The 16,104-nt window shown below is 45.1% G+C and overlaps 1 protein-coding gene across 1 annotated transcript in view; it reads left to right on the forward strand.

The window, feature by feature from the left end:
* The window catches only part of ITPR2 (inositol 1,4,5-trisphosphate receptor type 2), a 361,003-nt gene that overhangs the window by 289,284 nt on the left and 55,615 nt on the right, over window positions 1-16,104 (forward strand). The window contains exons 38-39 of the mRNA XM_019544387.1: window positions 9,782-9,890; window positions 14,534-14,721. Coding sequence (XP_019399932.1) covers window positions 9,782-9,890; window positions 14,534-14,721 — 297 coding nt within the window. The remainder of the gene's footprint in view (window positions 1-9,781; window positions 9,891-14,533; window positions 14,722-16,104) is intronic.

The following is a 16,104-nucleotide window of genomic DNA, read 5'->3' on the forward strand; positions in this document are numbered from 1 at the left end:
CGGCTCGGGAGCGTGGCTCCCTACTGGCTCAGTTAAGAGGGATCCAGGGGTCTTCCCCTCCGGATCTGGCTCAGCTGCGCTGGTCCCTCTGCCCCACTTACCTTAGGGGGATCAGCTGCTGCTGCCCCCGCTGCTGCTGTGTTCGCCTCTGCTGCTGCTGCTGCATTCGGCTCTGCTCCGGGTCCGGTAAGGGGGCATACGTGCGTGCGGGACACATGTGTGCCTGGATCCCTCCTCTCCCTGCTGTTCCTGGCTCCCGAGTGCCGGGAGCTACGTCAAACTGCGGCTTTTAAAGGCCACGATTTGAATTTCCCGCCACTGCCCCAGCAGCCAATGAGGTGCTCTGGTCTCACCAGAAGTGCCTGTCAGCGATCCCGCCCCCTACGCTCCCCAGCTGGGGGGATCCGGTGCCTCCTGAGCCTGCTTCCCGAAGGTTTACCCCCGGGGGTGCTCCTTGGCTTGGGGGGACAGTCCCCCCTAGCCCTTCCCTGTTTGTATGCTCTGTTTGCATAATAGGTTAGAATGATTTTGACGCTAGATTCCTATTTGAAATCTCTTGGATTATCTTGTGAATTGAGTGTAAGTACTTGCACACTTAATGGCACTAATAACATACGGCTCCCTTTAAAGGGTCTTGTGGTACCCTGCTAGGAATCAGTTACAGAGAATCTGCCATCATACATGTTAAGGCACTTTAACTTCAACTCACTCTTACTGCTATGAAATTGCATGCCATTTTTAGGTTGAATTTCTCTAACTTCAACTTCCAGCTATTGGATTATGTGAGCAAGATGAGTCCTCACTATCAGACCTATTCTCCACATGTATGTCACTAAACTGCATAATCAAGTCACTTGCAAGCTCTTCTCTTCAGTAGGCTAAATGGGTCGGGCTAAATAGGTTGAGCTTCATAATGCTTGCCATATAACTGAAGATTAACTCTGGTGGCACCACTTTGAACGTCTTCCTTATTTTCACATACTTTGTGGAATTGTGAACACCAGAACTGGATACAGTATTTTAGTAGCACTCTTACTGCTCCTGACTTCAGAGACAGGATCACTTTTCTAATTCTTTTGATATTCCCCTTTATACATTTAATCACTGTATTAGTCCAGGGGTCAGCAACACCCAGCACGCATGCCGAGCATGGCATGCAAGGCCATTTTGCTTGGCACACCACCTTCAGCCTGGGGTCTAAGCAGCTGCTGCCAGCCACAGAGCCCAGGCTGCTCCTAGCAGGCACCTGGGAGGCTGCAAGCCCTGCTGCAAGCAGACTGGGCTCCGTGGGCCGACTGCAGCTGGGAGGCTGCAAACAGCTGCTCTGGGCACTCTGGCACCTTCAAAGACAGGCATTGTGGTTTTTTTGGAACTTCGGCCAAAAAACGTTGCCTACTCCTGTGTTAGCCCATTTTCTTATGCTGGGAGCTCATCTAGGGTGGTTATTCCCAGACTTCCAAATCCTCCTTTGAATCATAGCTTTACAAAGCAGTTTCCTATCCTGTAAACCTACAGAGCCTACATCCTTCATCCCTCCTGCAGCAAAAAAAAAATATTTTGAAGTTCCTACTCTTATTTTACTGAGATTATAGTAGGAAGGCATTTATAAGTGAATCTTGTAGTGTTAACCGTTTTCTGTCTCAGTGGTAACTAGTATACTAAAATACAAACCAACAGGAATACCGTTTGGTTGTACTTACTTTATTGTATTAAAAATATTTTTCCCAATTGGAAACTGCTTGTCAATCAGTAGGGGTATTTTTAGAACACACACACCCCACCCCCCCACACACACAGACACCCCCCCACACACACACCCCTCTGTTGCTTTTCTATGTTCTCAATTCATATTCTAGGTTTCATAAAAAACAATGTGGTGGTATTCATGCATAACAATAAGACTATTATATTGTTGTTTCGTTGTGTTTTTTTCAAAGCTGCTCTGTCTATTCTAGTCATTCTGTATGTATTGAGAGTCAGCTGAGTGATGTTCACATACCATTTCCATACACTAATAAGTGCTGTAGAAGAAATTCTATTTTAACCAGCAGTTTGGCAGAATTTGGCCTGTGAAATTTGAAGAAATACAACAGTGTGAAGATATTGCTGTACTGTCTGTTGTATTCTAGTTTTTGGACTCTGCTCCAGTACTAGGAGGTCTGATAATATTTGTTGCAAACTTAATTTAGCTTGCATTTGTAATCATTTGCTTTCAGGCAATATGAAGCCTGTAACCTGTCCTGAGAACGAATACCCTTTGTGGAGACATCAATTCCATGAAATGGCTGGCTGTCTCCCTTGCCTTGGCAACAATTTGTTACGTCAGCAAGATAGTTTTGTTTGTGACTTGTCCATTTTGGAATGCCCATAAAAGCACACCTTACAAAATAAGTAGAGGTGTGTTTAGCCAAGTTAGTCTGAAGTCAGGCAAAAGGCCAGGCAAGGCAGCGCCTTAGAGACCAGAGGCAGATTTTGGGGAGGGGCAGGGGAGTGCAGTGGTCTTAACATAATGAAACTATTCTTTCTTTTGCAACTATGCTATCTGCTAGCTCAGGGGTTTTCAATCTTTTTTTAACAAGTGTACCTCTCTGTCTCAAAGTTTGAGTTCATCTACTCCCTTTTTTTTTTTAATTGTTTTTAATGTTACCAATTATGTTCCTGGCTGCCACCTGCCCCGACTGCAGCTGTTGCCCAACTGCTCCTCTGGGAAGAGCCCAGTGCTGCCCCGGCCCCAGCCCACATTGCAGCCTGCCCTTACCCTGCGCACAGATCTCGTGGTACACACCACCCAAGTCCTCCTGCAGCAGGAGCTGTCCACCCCCTACACTCTCCAGATGAGCTGCTCGCGGATCCGTCCTGTGCCCTGCCCTGGCTGTACAACACCTGCCCCTGCCCCAGCCCCACTCCCTTCCTTGCTGTGGGGGTCTTGATCTGCGCCCCCCATGCCTCCTCCCTCACAACAGACTTAATTGTCAGATCCAGTTGCTGTCCACACTGCCAGGCTGTGTTCCTGGCCATCTGTGGCTGTGCTGCAGTGGCGCGCATGCACAGGGTATTTGTTGGCCACGTTATCAGCCACATCAGCTAAAAAAAGCCAATTGCCAATACCTGTACCTTCATTCTGCATATCCCCTCTGACCTTTTGAAGTACCCCTAGAGGTAGGCATACCCCTGGTTGACAATCACTGCGTTAGCTGTTCGTAGTAATGTAGCTCCTATTTCATAGCCCTGCAGACTACTTTTAGCTCTAGCTAAAAACATTAACTCAAGCATGGAAATAATTTTCACTGAAGTATTGGATGAGCTGTTAAGATGCTCAAGAAGGCTAGATTTTGTTTTATATATCTGAAAGATGTAAATTTAATTATAATGACTACAGAACTAAAGACACATTTTTTGATAATTTTTGCCTAGTTTGTTGTGTTTTTAATAAATAATGCATCATATAGCAAATTAGCAAATGAACATGCCAATAAAATTATATATTGGTTTTGATTCATTCTTAAACAGAATAATAGAGCCCTAGACCCCCTAGCACATTACTAAAAAGCTTCTAGTTTCTTTTTATCTGGAGAAAAATAAGTGTTGTACTATATAGAATCATAGAAAATTAGGGTTGGAAGGGACCTCAGGAAGTCATCTAGTCTAACCCCCTGCTCAAAGCAGGACCATCCTCAACTAGATCATCTTAGCTAAGGTTTTGTCTAGCTGGGTCTTAAAAATCTCCAGGGATATCCACTGTAACCCCAGATCCTTTTCTTCAGAGCTGCCGCCCAGCCAGTCAGCCCTCCAGCCTGTACTGGTGCATGGGATTGTTCTGTCCTAAGTTCAGGACTTCTCACTTGGCTTTTTTGAACTTCATGAGATTCATTTTGGCCCAGTCCTCCAATTTGTCTAAGTCATTCTGAATCCTAGCCCTACCCCCCAGCTTAGCATCATCTGCCAACTTGCTGAATGCCATCTTCTAGGTCATTGATGAAGATCTTGAACAAAACCGGCTCCAGGACCCACCCCTGGGTCACTCTACTTGATATCAGCTGCCAGCTAGACATCAAGCATTAATTACTATCCTCTGAACCTGATGATTCAGCAGTTTTCCATTCATGTTACAGTCCATTCATCCAGCCCGTGCTTTCTTAGCTTGCCTGTGAGAATATTGTAGGAGACTGTATCAGAAGCCTAGCTAAAATCAAGGTATACCATTTCTACTGGTCTCCCCACATCCACAGAGCCAGTCATCTCATCATAGAAGGCAATAATGTTGGTCAGGTGATGATGCATATATGATGATACACTGCCCCATCTGGACCCCTCTTTCAAAAACTAGATCCACCCATGTTAGAGATTAACTGGTTCAGAGAGTCATGAGCCTTCATAGGTCTAATATCTAATTCAGTGGGCTATTACCTATAAAAGCTCATGCTTCCGAAGCAGTTAATTTGTTAAGGTGCCACCCTGTTCTACCTTCTGGCTTACAAACATAGTTTTACCAGTACAATTTGTGACTATTAAGGCCCCTATCTTATAGTTCAGGGGTTGTCAACTGTGGGTACTTGGGCAGGCCCTAGGGTCTATGTGCAGGCAGGGGGACCCACTCACCACCCTGCATGATTGCCTCCCAGGAACAGAGCCAAGGGGTGTGGGGGGCAAGGGCAGGGCACGCCTCTGCCAGCTGCAAAAGTGCTACCCAACCAGCTGGATGTGGGGGGTGGGGTTAAAGGTTGCAAGTGGCAGCTGCTGCCACTCCATGTCTCTTGCAAAAGATGGCCACCGTTTCGAAGTAGCCTAAATTATCCTTTAAAAAACTGTTGATTTGGGACTTAAAATGGGACAGTGGGAAGATATGTCTGCAGAATCCAAAAGTAAAAGGCTTTGTCTTGGGAGAATTCTGACCTCTAATTTTAGGCATATTTTATAGCAAAGTTCAATAATTACTCAGGGATGCATTCTAGGAGCTTATAGAAATTCTTGAAATTATGAGTATCTCAGAATTTCCTGGGCCCAATTGATACTGTAGAGAAACAGCCTGCTCTTTGCATTGTTAGCTAATTTTATAAGAGAATCAATATTGTTGAGGAGTCATGTGGCTACTAAAGATCAGAAATGTGGTATAGAAAATACATGGGGAGATTGAAGAGCCTAAAACTGAAAAGGGTATGGGTAAAGTTCTGTTCTGCATTTTTAACACTGCTGTCATACAATCCAGAGATTTCTTGGTATTCTTCCTTTTCAGGCAACCATGCCCTTGATTTCTGGCATTTTTCAGAGAACATTGGGAGCTACTGGGGCTTTGTTATACATTACACTGTGAGCCACACAAATATTGATTAGTGTTAGTGCTAGCTCAAATTTGGAGCAGCTGTGCATGTTCAGGCTGGCAGGGACCTGGAGGACTGGCTGGTAAGAATCTCCCTGCTCCCATTTCAGGCTTTACCCTCCCCCTTGCCCCACAGGGCTCCTCCAGTTCCCCCAACCTTGTTTACTTGTAACTGCCTGCTCTGTCTATCCTGGGGAACAGCAGGGGAGGGTTAACCCGTGTCTCTGGCTGCTATTGCTGCTGGGCTGCTGCTTTTCTCCAAGCTGAGCTGGCTCAGAGAACAGCAGCAGTGGCATCAGCTGAGCAGACAGGTTAGCCCTATCCTGCCTACATCCCTGGGATAGACAATGTGGGCAGCCACAAGTCAGTGGGTAGAGAGGCAGTGAATAGGGATCTGGAGCTGATGTGGGAGGGCAGTGGACTTGATCTGCACCAGCAGGGCAGGGGAGTTAGGTGGGGTGTTTACACTATGGTGTGGCTTACAGTGGCTGTATCTTAGCATAACACAAGATGGGTAATGGAGATCAGAGATAATCCTGACCTGGTGTGGTATAACTTTGAGTTTCCTAATGAGTGCTTAAAATTAGTTTCAGGTGTTAAATATGTGGACAGTCCAGGGGGTTAAGAGCTCCTGGCGCTGCCCAAAATTACCTTATAACAAGGCCTCAAGAGAGAATGAAAAACGGCAGAGCAGGAGTTCTAATAATGAAGGGGTAGTGGTTTGTCCTAAGAAATGAGAGTCCACTGTTTTGTGATATTGTTTGTGGATGTCAGGGGATGACACTAATCATGAGTAGGCAAGGCCAGGAAGCAAGGGTCAAAACCAGAGTTATAAAGCAGGCTAGGAGTCCATGAACTGTAAGGGACTGGGATGTGGGTGATTACTGAACTAAAGATATGAGTCTGTGGACTCAGGAGCTGAAAGCAGGGGTTCAGACTACAGTCACTAACCAGGGGGTCTGAAGCAAATTGTTGTGGTTTTAAAGGATTGAGACGTGTGATTGTCAAACTAAAATTGTGAGCCATGAGTCAGCAGTCCGAAACCAAGGAGGTGATGGTCAGGGGTAGGGACATGAGCTGGAGTTAGGAACAAGGAGCCATCAGGTAGGAAACTGGGAGCCAGGGATCAGAAATTAGACAGAGGAGCACCCCAACTAGACAGAGTGGCCTGAGGAATACTAAGAGGTCATCTGGAGGCACCCACATCCATGTGGGTAGTTAGGGCCAGCTTGGGGTAGTTAGGCCACTGGCAGTCAGACCCCTGCTTGTAATCGGGGCCAGCTGGGGACCAAAGCCTGCCTGCTGCCCTGACTCCTGACAATGGGGAGGAAGTCTTAGGGTTACATAGCTGATTTAAGAAGCAACTTCATAGTGCTGTTGCTCCTGTTGTCTTGTGGAAGATAAGGCTCAGGAAAAAAGGTATGAACAAGAGACATAACTACAAAGACTGAAGAACTATGTCATCCTAAATTATTAGTCGAATAATTTTTGTACCAATTCTGTATGTTTGTATCTAAATTTATTTATTTGAAATTCTGTACCTAGTACCTATATAATACGTATTGCATGGGCTTAAACATTATACAATAAAGAACGTTTTGATTGAATAATACAGCCTATGACTTCTGGCATTGTTTTGTAAAAACGATCTATAAGTGACTTTAGGCATTCCTTCCTGTAACTGTATTGTGACTTTTATTATAGCCTTCTCCATCAGAAATATGCTGTAGAGGTCATTGTCTAGGCTTTTCTTTTAAGATGGGTTATTAGTCACGTCTCTCCATTTAGAGGCTATTGCCCACTTTATGGCATTTAAGTGTTTTCATACATACAGTCTATTTTGGATTAGGTTATGTTCTGGGGGGGCTTGGGAGGAGAGGAAGGTGTGCCATAATGCCTGTGAATGACCAAAAATATGAATGAAGAGAAACAATTTTTATTGTCTAGGAAACTTCATGGTCTAGAAAACTGTTGCTATTTTGTGCTGGCTGTCTACGTGTATAGAGTATTGCATGCTGGAACTTGCTTGGTGCTGATATCCCCATTGTACTTAAGGTGTATGTAGCTAGAAGGTTTTTCAGACGCCTGTGATTACTGTTAGAAGTGCCTGTTAATGAGGGAACAGGAACTAGGTTAGAACAAAGGTGAGCCTCCTCAGCTATTCTGAAAGGTTAGCTGGAATTCACTTCCTGGTTCTCTGCCTCCTGTAGTAGTCACAGGAGTATGTCAACTGGGAAGTTAGGTGTGCTATTATTATGCAAGCCCTGCTGGATGCCCAGAACTTCTCATGATGCATATATTTTAAAAAAAAAACTTGTGAAAACTAAAGGCCATGTCCTGTGGTACCTGTTAAAGTGCCTAAGTGGATTTAGGCATCTAAGTGTGATCCTGAGTCTGCCACAAATAGTGAAAATTAATTTTTGTGGCATACTCATGTATTTTTCTTAAGACTAAGTCACATAAAGCAGCGAAGTGGAGGCTAATGCACCTACCACTTCTGTTAACTATTTTTTAGAGAATCCAGTAGGGTGAATTTAGTTCACGCTTACATATGTAAGTCCACTTAGGCATTTAATAGGTGGAATAGGATATAGACCTTAGTTCTCATAAGAAGATATAGCTAACTTTATTTCTACCACATTGCATCCTCTCTTTTCCTATGGTAGTCCTGGTCAGATTGGGGGTTTGCCAGAGCCACTGCTTTTGCATAATTCCGGAGCCCATGGGGTGAAAGCCTATGTTTGCCCTTTTCCTCTATCTTTCTGCTCTTTTCTCCCCCTTTCCCTCCTCCCCTCTGAATTCAGAAGCAGTAGAGGGGATGACCAATGCTGGTGCTCAGCCCCTGTTTTCACATAGCTCTGGAGCCCAGGAGATAAGTGGTGCTGCTGCTTGTCCCTCTTTTCTCTTGTCTCTGAATTATGCAGGGAGAAAGGGTGGGGAGGAGCAGCAACTTACCCCCTGGGATCTGGGGATGTGTGAAAACGGGGGCTCCATCCAAAGGCTGAGCTGACCAGCTGGTGAGCTCATAGATCCTGGCATGAGCTGTGCTGATATGCCCAGAGAGATTACTGCATCTGCACCTCACAGCTGAAGGGGGAAGCAACTACACCATCACATACCCACCTGTGATCTGCCCCCGATAATGGGTGGATGGGGGAAGGAGGAGACAAAGAGAAGATGCTGGGGTCTGTCTCCATGGATCCCATTGTAAAATATGGACTCCATACACCATGATTAAAGAAACTGAAGTAGCTGCTTGTGGTTGAGTTAAAGATGTTAAATAAATCTATCGGAAAATAGTTTAGAACTCCTCCATAAGATTTATTAGATAAGGCCAGGGATCGGCAAGCTGTGGCCTTTTGATCTGGTCCATGGGTGTGGGGCTTCAGCAGTGATGCTTTCCCTGTGCCAGCAGTGGATGCTTTTCCTGTATTGGTGCAGGGAAAGTGCCCACTGCTACTGCTTTTCCCTGCCTCTGCATGAAGAAAGGGCCCACCTCTGCTGCTTTTCTGTGGTGGATGCAGGGAAAAGTGGTGGTGGATGCTTTCCCCAAGCTGGTGATGGAGAAAAGCAGCAGTGGCAGGGTGGTCCTAGTGCAGGAGTGGGCAATTATTTAAGCTGGAGGGTGTGGATGTGAGGGAGGGTGGGGGGTGTGGGGACCTGCCCACACACATTCCCCCCATGGCACACAGCCCCTACTCCTAGAGGCAACAGCAGGAGGTGGGGGCACTCGGGATGTCTGTGGCCCACACAGACACTGCTGCCCAGCAGTGTGCAGCTCCAGCAGCGCTGCATGTGGTGCCTGCATGGCAGATAGGGACAAAGGTAGCTGGCTCCATTGCGCAGGGCTTCCTTTGGTGGCGTGTGGGTGCTGGGAGCTTCATGTGTGCCGTGCGGAATCCTGTGCAAAAGAGGCAGGCTGGCCTGGCTGTGCTTCTTGCCACCACATGCAGTGCTGGCCCCCTGCCCCCACCATCTCTGTTTCCTTACCTGGTACCCTGAGTGAATGTGATACTGGGGAAAATGAGCAGGTCCCCCAGTGGCTACAGCAGTGGCAGCAGCTGCCTCCGCTGGAAGATGTGTGCTGCCTGGGCTGGGCCCTTCCGTCTACGAGGGTGAGAACAAGGCATGCAGGCTGGATGGGGTACAGTGAGTTGGTGGGTGCCTGTGGGCTGGATGAAATTGCCTGGCAGGCTGGATTTTTGCCTGCCCCTGTCCTAGTGCCTAGCCTAGTTCAGTTTCTGATCTGAACTGCATCAATCCAGTTTACAGCCTTTAAAGATTGCTAACCTATAGATAAGGCCAGAGTTCTTTGGCCATAGTTCTCCACCACTTAGGCACGTACTCTTGATTATCTAAAGAGTTATTACAATATGTTATTGTGCCAAGCAGTGAATTCTCCAAAAGGAAGAAATTGACCACTACTGTAACTTCTCATGCTCATTTTTCATCCTTCTTTTAAAGGGCAACACTTTAAGGAAAATCCTTCTAAATCGCTACTTTAAAGGAGACTATGGAAGTGGCATGAATGGGCCTCTGTCTGGCAGCTACAGCAAAACTGCACAAGTGGGAGGTAAATAAACAAAGATCATTTAAGAAAAACAAAAATAATGTCACCATGTTTTCTAATAAGGCACACAGTAAAAGCCCCAGGAATTTAGCCAGTACATAGTTTAAACACAAGTTGACCAGTTGGCAGAGGAGTAACCAAAGCTTTCTAAGTTGCTTGCACCTGCTTCTGACAGGTTGGGTTTGGCAACCCTGACAGATAAAATATAAGACTGTACAGTTCAGCCCACTTGGAGATTGGCTGTGTGTGTGAACCTATGCCAGCAAGTTTGCAACTGGCAGCTGAAACAAAGCACAGGAGTTGTACACATCTGTCCTCCTATACCTCAAAACTCCTGGGAAGGACCCTTAGCTTTGCAGAGCTTTTGCTATCGAAGCAGAGGGTCATTGCTGGATTTAATCTGAAGATTCACGGGGTATAGTTTGCATGTTTGCGTACAGACAGTAGCAATCTGAGCAAGGCCCGAGGCAGCATCTATGCCTAAACCAGATCACAGTGCCCCCTAATATTACTATTGCAGCCTTTAGCATGCGTGTACCAGTTTTTGTAGCCATTTTTTTCAGATGCTGTCCAGATACCTATAGACGTTTCCAGACATTGGCCCTACAGAAACATTTGCAGTCCAAGTACTTTGTAGAGCAAATTTTCCTTTTGGTTATAACCGTATGACCAAATGTAGTCACAATAGACTGTGTATGAGGAAGAGTAGAGTCTGACCCTGTTCACTGATACTGTGTTTTTATAGTGTATGTTTATACAAGTAATTCATTTATAAGTGCTAGGATAATGATCATACATGCTTGCTGTTTACCTATAACATGCATGATTCTTAAATGTATATAAGCCAGATGAAAACTTAAAATGTACTTAGAGTTGATAAGGCATCATTCAGACAGTTATACTGCTAATTATGAAGTTATGTCACTATGTTATAAATAAGGGTAATTAAAATCACAAAATATAATTTAAATACGCACCAAATTAAACAGACAAGGTTTTTTGGGTAAATCTGATATTTTTTTATTAGACTAACTCAAATAATTGGACAAATTCTTCTTTGGACGCTTGCAAAAACCTTTCATCAGGCAAAGGAAATGTCTGCAGTTGGTCTGTGCTCTTCTGGCTGCTTTACTACTCTAGCCAGGAGGCCAGTATGTGTGCAAGAAAGCCAGTCAGCTAAAATGTAAATTTGGGTAGTCAATAGGTAAGAGACAGGTGAGGAAGGGGAGGGGAATGAATGTAGTTGTAGTCAATGGATGAGAGATGGGGTGGAGGGGAGGGGGATGGGAATGAATATAGCTGGTAAAAAGTAGAGAGGTTACTTGGGGAGTCATATGTTAGGCAGGTTATAATGTGTCATAAATCCAATGTTTATATTTAGTCCATGGTTTTTTGTATCCAGTATATTGATGAAATGAAGTTCATAGGCTTGGCTATGAAAGGTGTTTTCTAAATTCCCTTTGAGGATTAGATCTAAGAGAGTGGAGAGAGAGTTTTCTTGTGAGAAATGTATTGCCACAGGTAATTGGGTATTTTTGTCTTTAATAGATTGGCTTTGATAGTCTGTGGCTGTAAATTACAGCTTTTTTGGTGTGTTTAGGGAGGAATGCCCTCGTTGAGTGAAGGCCCTTTTGAGATTTCTGAGGTGACAATCATGGGTGTTCGCCACAGAACCACACCCAAAGAGCGAGTTTTGTCCAACATGCAACAAACTTCTTAAGAAAATTTAAAAACATAGACCATAATTACAGCAATACTCTCCTAAGCCACCAGGAACATTACCAGCTTCTATACCAACATCCCACACCAGGATGGCAACCAAACCTGCCTTACATATCTACAAGAGCAACATTACAACTCAAACCCAAAGATAACTTATACACTTCGCCCACACACACAACAACTTCACTCTGAATAATCAACACTTCCTGCAGACCATGGGCACAGCTCTGGGCACCAAAATGTCCTCACCGTATGCCAACCTTTTCATGAGCCACCTGGAAGAAAAATTTCTCAAGGACTGCACCATCAAATCCTTGCTATACTTAAGATATATTTATGACATCTTTATCATTTGGACTGAAAACTTGCAATCTCTGATTTTCGTTAAAAATTCAACAAGCATCTCCCCCCTGCGCCCCCCCCTCCCCCCCCAATCAGACTGTCTCTGGAATACTCCAACACCAACATTTCCTTTTTAGACACGATGGTCACTATCCAGAATGGTAAAATACAGACCACCGTATACAAGAAACCCATGGACCAAAATACATATCTGCACAGAACCAGCGATCACCCTAAACACATCAAGCTGTAATATACAACCAAGCCATCTGATACCACTGAGGAGAACACTCATGATTGTCACCTCAGCAATCTCAAAAGGGCTTTCACTCAACAAGAACGCTTCTTCAGCGAGATGGATTGCACTTTTGAAAGAGCCACCCAGATACCACATGAAGAATTGCTGCAGTATAGAAGAACACCTTCCCCCCGCCATAAATGGCACACCACTGGTTATGACATATTGTCCCTCCCTGAAACCTATACAGAAAATCCTCAAACAATTGCAGCCCATACAAGCAGACCCAGTTCTTAAGAGATCTACCCAGAACTGCCCATGCTAGCCTTTAAACAAGCACTAAACCACCAGAAGCAAACTTTCTACAGCTCAAAACACACTGAATGGATCCAGGCTGTATCATGACAAGAAATGTAAAACCTGCCAACACATCCCCACCACTCCCACAATTACTACACCCCACAACAAAACTATCAGCGTTCCTGGATCTTACACCTGCACTTCCAGAAATGTAATGTATCTCATCCAGTGTACTAAATGTGTCACAATAGAAAATATGTAGGAGAAACCAAACAACAACTGTGTACCAGCATGAACGCATACCAAAAACCTATCAAAGACAAAAATACCCAGTTACCTGTGGGGATACATTTCTCACAAGAAAAGCACTCTCTCTCCAGCCTCTCAGTTCTAATCCTCAAAGGGAATTTATAACATGCCTAACATCTGACTCCACAGATAACCTTTCCACTTTTTACCAGCTATATTCATTCCTCTTCCCCACCTCCACTTGTCACTTCCTCTGCCTGACTACAGGTATTTGTACCTGAAATCTTGCAGACAAGAGCAAGAAGCACTCCAGCAAACTAAAGAGGACAGACCTTCCCAATGCTTCTGTGCGCTTGTCCACACACACAAGTTCTACTGTTTTAACTATGCCAGTGGAGCTAAAGTAATGCAACTGCTTCCTTCCCCCCCCCCATTATGATGTAGTTGTACCTGTATAAAAGTGCTTATACAATTAGATCTTCTTTCCAACCCATGAGGGGAAGGAAATGCATGTTAGTTTAAATCAGTTGTGTTCAACCTCTGTCCTGTGGGCCAGTTTCAGCCCATATCCCCACAGGTCTGGAAATTTGGCAGTGGGGGAGTGGTAGCCGTGTTAATTGCTACTGCCCTGTTGCCAAATTTCCAGACCTGTGGGGAGCCCCATGGGTCAAGATGAGGTGGCCCTATGTGCTAGATCATGCCAGCATTCAGCTGGTTCACATGGGTTCAGTCCCTGGCAGGATCCAGGGATGTGAGGCCAAGTTGGCACACAGGATTGCACCCATGAACCGTCCACATGTGCAGGATCCAGCCCGTGGACTGGCCCTGTGCCACTTACTTGACCCATAAGCAGGGGTGGTGCTAGGGGGGAGCCACCCCAGAATTACCTTGCACCCCCACCATAAGCACCCCTTCCAACACCATCCCTGTTCAAGCCCCCTGCCTCCCCCCACCAGGCCACTGGTGCCCACCCTGCACAGCTGAGCCTGCAGCGTTCCCTGGTTGGCCCAGCCTATGGGACCCGTTTCCCACCTTTGTCTGCACAAGCCCTACAACTTTGTTTAGCCCATTTCAGCCCCTACACTGGGAAGAGGCTGGTGCCATCCCTGCCCACAAGGCTGGCTAGGTTGGGCACCCCTGGTATTAATTAAATCTACTTTAAATTCATACTTAGAGTTAATTCAGATTAATTTAACTGAGCATCCCCATGACAACAAGCCCTAGGAGGACTGTACAATTATAAACAGACTAGGGCTTGCTTGAATGCAAGTATTTCAGTAGAAGATCCAACCCCTCTCTGAAACAGATTTGCAGTACAAAATCAGGGTATAGGCTAGGTTTTAGATAATACTACTCCAAAAATACCAGAAAAATATTTTGCCCCTTTTTATTAATACATAAAAATGTAAAAGTGGAAGCAAGGCTGATTTGTGCCTACAAAACCTTTTGTAGGTTATGTTTAAGTTATGCAACAATAGAATAAGAAAAAGAACAAGTCACTTAGGCTTCATTTTCTTTATTGTCAGAACGTCTCTAACAAAACAGTGGTTTGGATCTTATGTGATTTCTTGCTTGCTTATTTTTTTATTCCTGGAACTCAACCTTATTCATGCAAAACTATTATTTGAATTGGTGAGAGCTTTGCCTTGGTAAGAATTTCAGGATTGGAGTGGCTATTGCTACTGAAAACCAAACATTTCAGAAATTGATATCCACTAAATAAATTACTTATTTTAATATACAAACACAGACATACCATACAAATATGCATGACATTTATTTATCTTACTTACAGGTGGATTTTCAGGACAAGATTCAGATAAGTCTGGGGTATCGATGTCTGATATTCAGTGCCTTCTGGACAAAGAGGGTGCATCAGAACTGGTTATAGATGTTATAGTAAATACCAAAAATGACAGAATTTTCTCAGAAGGCATTTCGCTTGGCATTGCATTGCTTGAAGGTGGAAATACACAAACACAGGTATTTACTTATCTTATTTACTTCCTCATTTATCACTTTTCAAAAATACTTAGTCTGGAGACAAATGTAAATAACCTTTTTGCAGTGAGTTCTGTGTAGTGTTCCTCTTCTCAAACAGTGTATCATTATAATACTGCTTTGATATGATGCATACTGTAGAGTAGGGCTGTGCAAAGCTTTGGGTGGTGATTCGATTCAGAGGAGATCCAGCCCTATTCAGTGGCTGAATCTCTGAATCGAATCAGGGGACCAATTTAAAGGTCTGAATCAATTCAGACCTTTGGAAAAGATTCGGACAACTTTGATGATTTGGGCAGTCCCTGGTGGCTGCAGCAGGGAAATGTAGCTGACTCTGATCTGGTAAGTACTAGGGGTAGAAGAGGTAGGGCTGGGGGAGGGCGGAGGGGACCATGAGGGGACCCCCGCTCCCCCAGCCCTTCCCTGCTCCAGCTCAGTACTTTAAAGAAAAGGTCTGGTGCTCACTGGATGCTGCTGGCACTCAACCAGTTGTACCTCACTATATCAGGCTTATAAGAATTTTATAGCGGATAACGTCAAAAGCCTCAGTAAACTGAAGACACACCTCCTGATCCTCAAGGTCAGTTACCCTGTCAAAGAAGGAAAGTAGCTTGGTTTGACATGACCTGTTCTTGATACACCCATGTTGCCTATTTTTTTTCAATTAATTTGTTGTCTTGTGGATGTTGTATTGTTTAATCATTTGTTCATGAATCTTTCTAGGAATCAAAATTAGGCTGACCAGTAGGGCTGTGTGACGCTTCGGGTGGTGATCCAGTTCAGAGGAGATTTGGCTCCTTTTGGTGGCTGAGTCTCCAAATCCGAATTGAATCAGGGGACCAATTTAAAGGTCCAAATCAATTCAAAGCTCTCTGAATCTTTGAAAAAGATTTGGAGAGCTTTGATGATTTGGGCAGTCCCCGGTGGCTGCAGCAGGGAGCTGCAGCTGACTCCGAGTTAGTAAGTTCTAGGGGCAGGGGAGGGGGCCCCTAGTCTGCCCCTCCCCACTTCAACTCTGTACTTTAAAGAAAAGCCCTGGTGCTCACTGGGTGCTGCCAGGTGGGGGGCAATCTCTGCTGTCTCCCACTGCCCCCACACTGCATGGAGGGCTCTGCCATGAGCCCCCAGTTCCCCCATCGGTGACCCACCCAGGCCAGATTCAGCCCTTTAGGAAAAAAAAAGAAAAATAAACCAAGAAAAGCCCCGGGGACTCACTGCTCCTGCAGCAGCCTTGGGGCTTAGGGGGCTTGTGCAGAGCCCCCCATGTGGCATAGGGCAGTGGGGGGCAACAAGGATTGTCCCCTACTGGCAGGAGCAGTGAGTCCTGGAGTTTTTTGGGGTTTTTTTTTTCTTAAAGGATTGGAA

Source organism: Crocodylus porosus, unplaced genomic scaffold, assembly GCF_001723895.1.
Source record: "Crocodylus porosus isolate Cpor-Errol unplaced genomic scaffold, CroPor_comp1, whole genome shotgun sequence".
Classification (NCBI taxonomy): Eukaryota; Metazoa; Chordata; order Crocodylia; family Crocodylidae; genus Crocodylus; species Crocodylus porosus.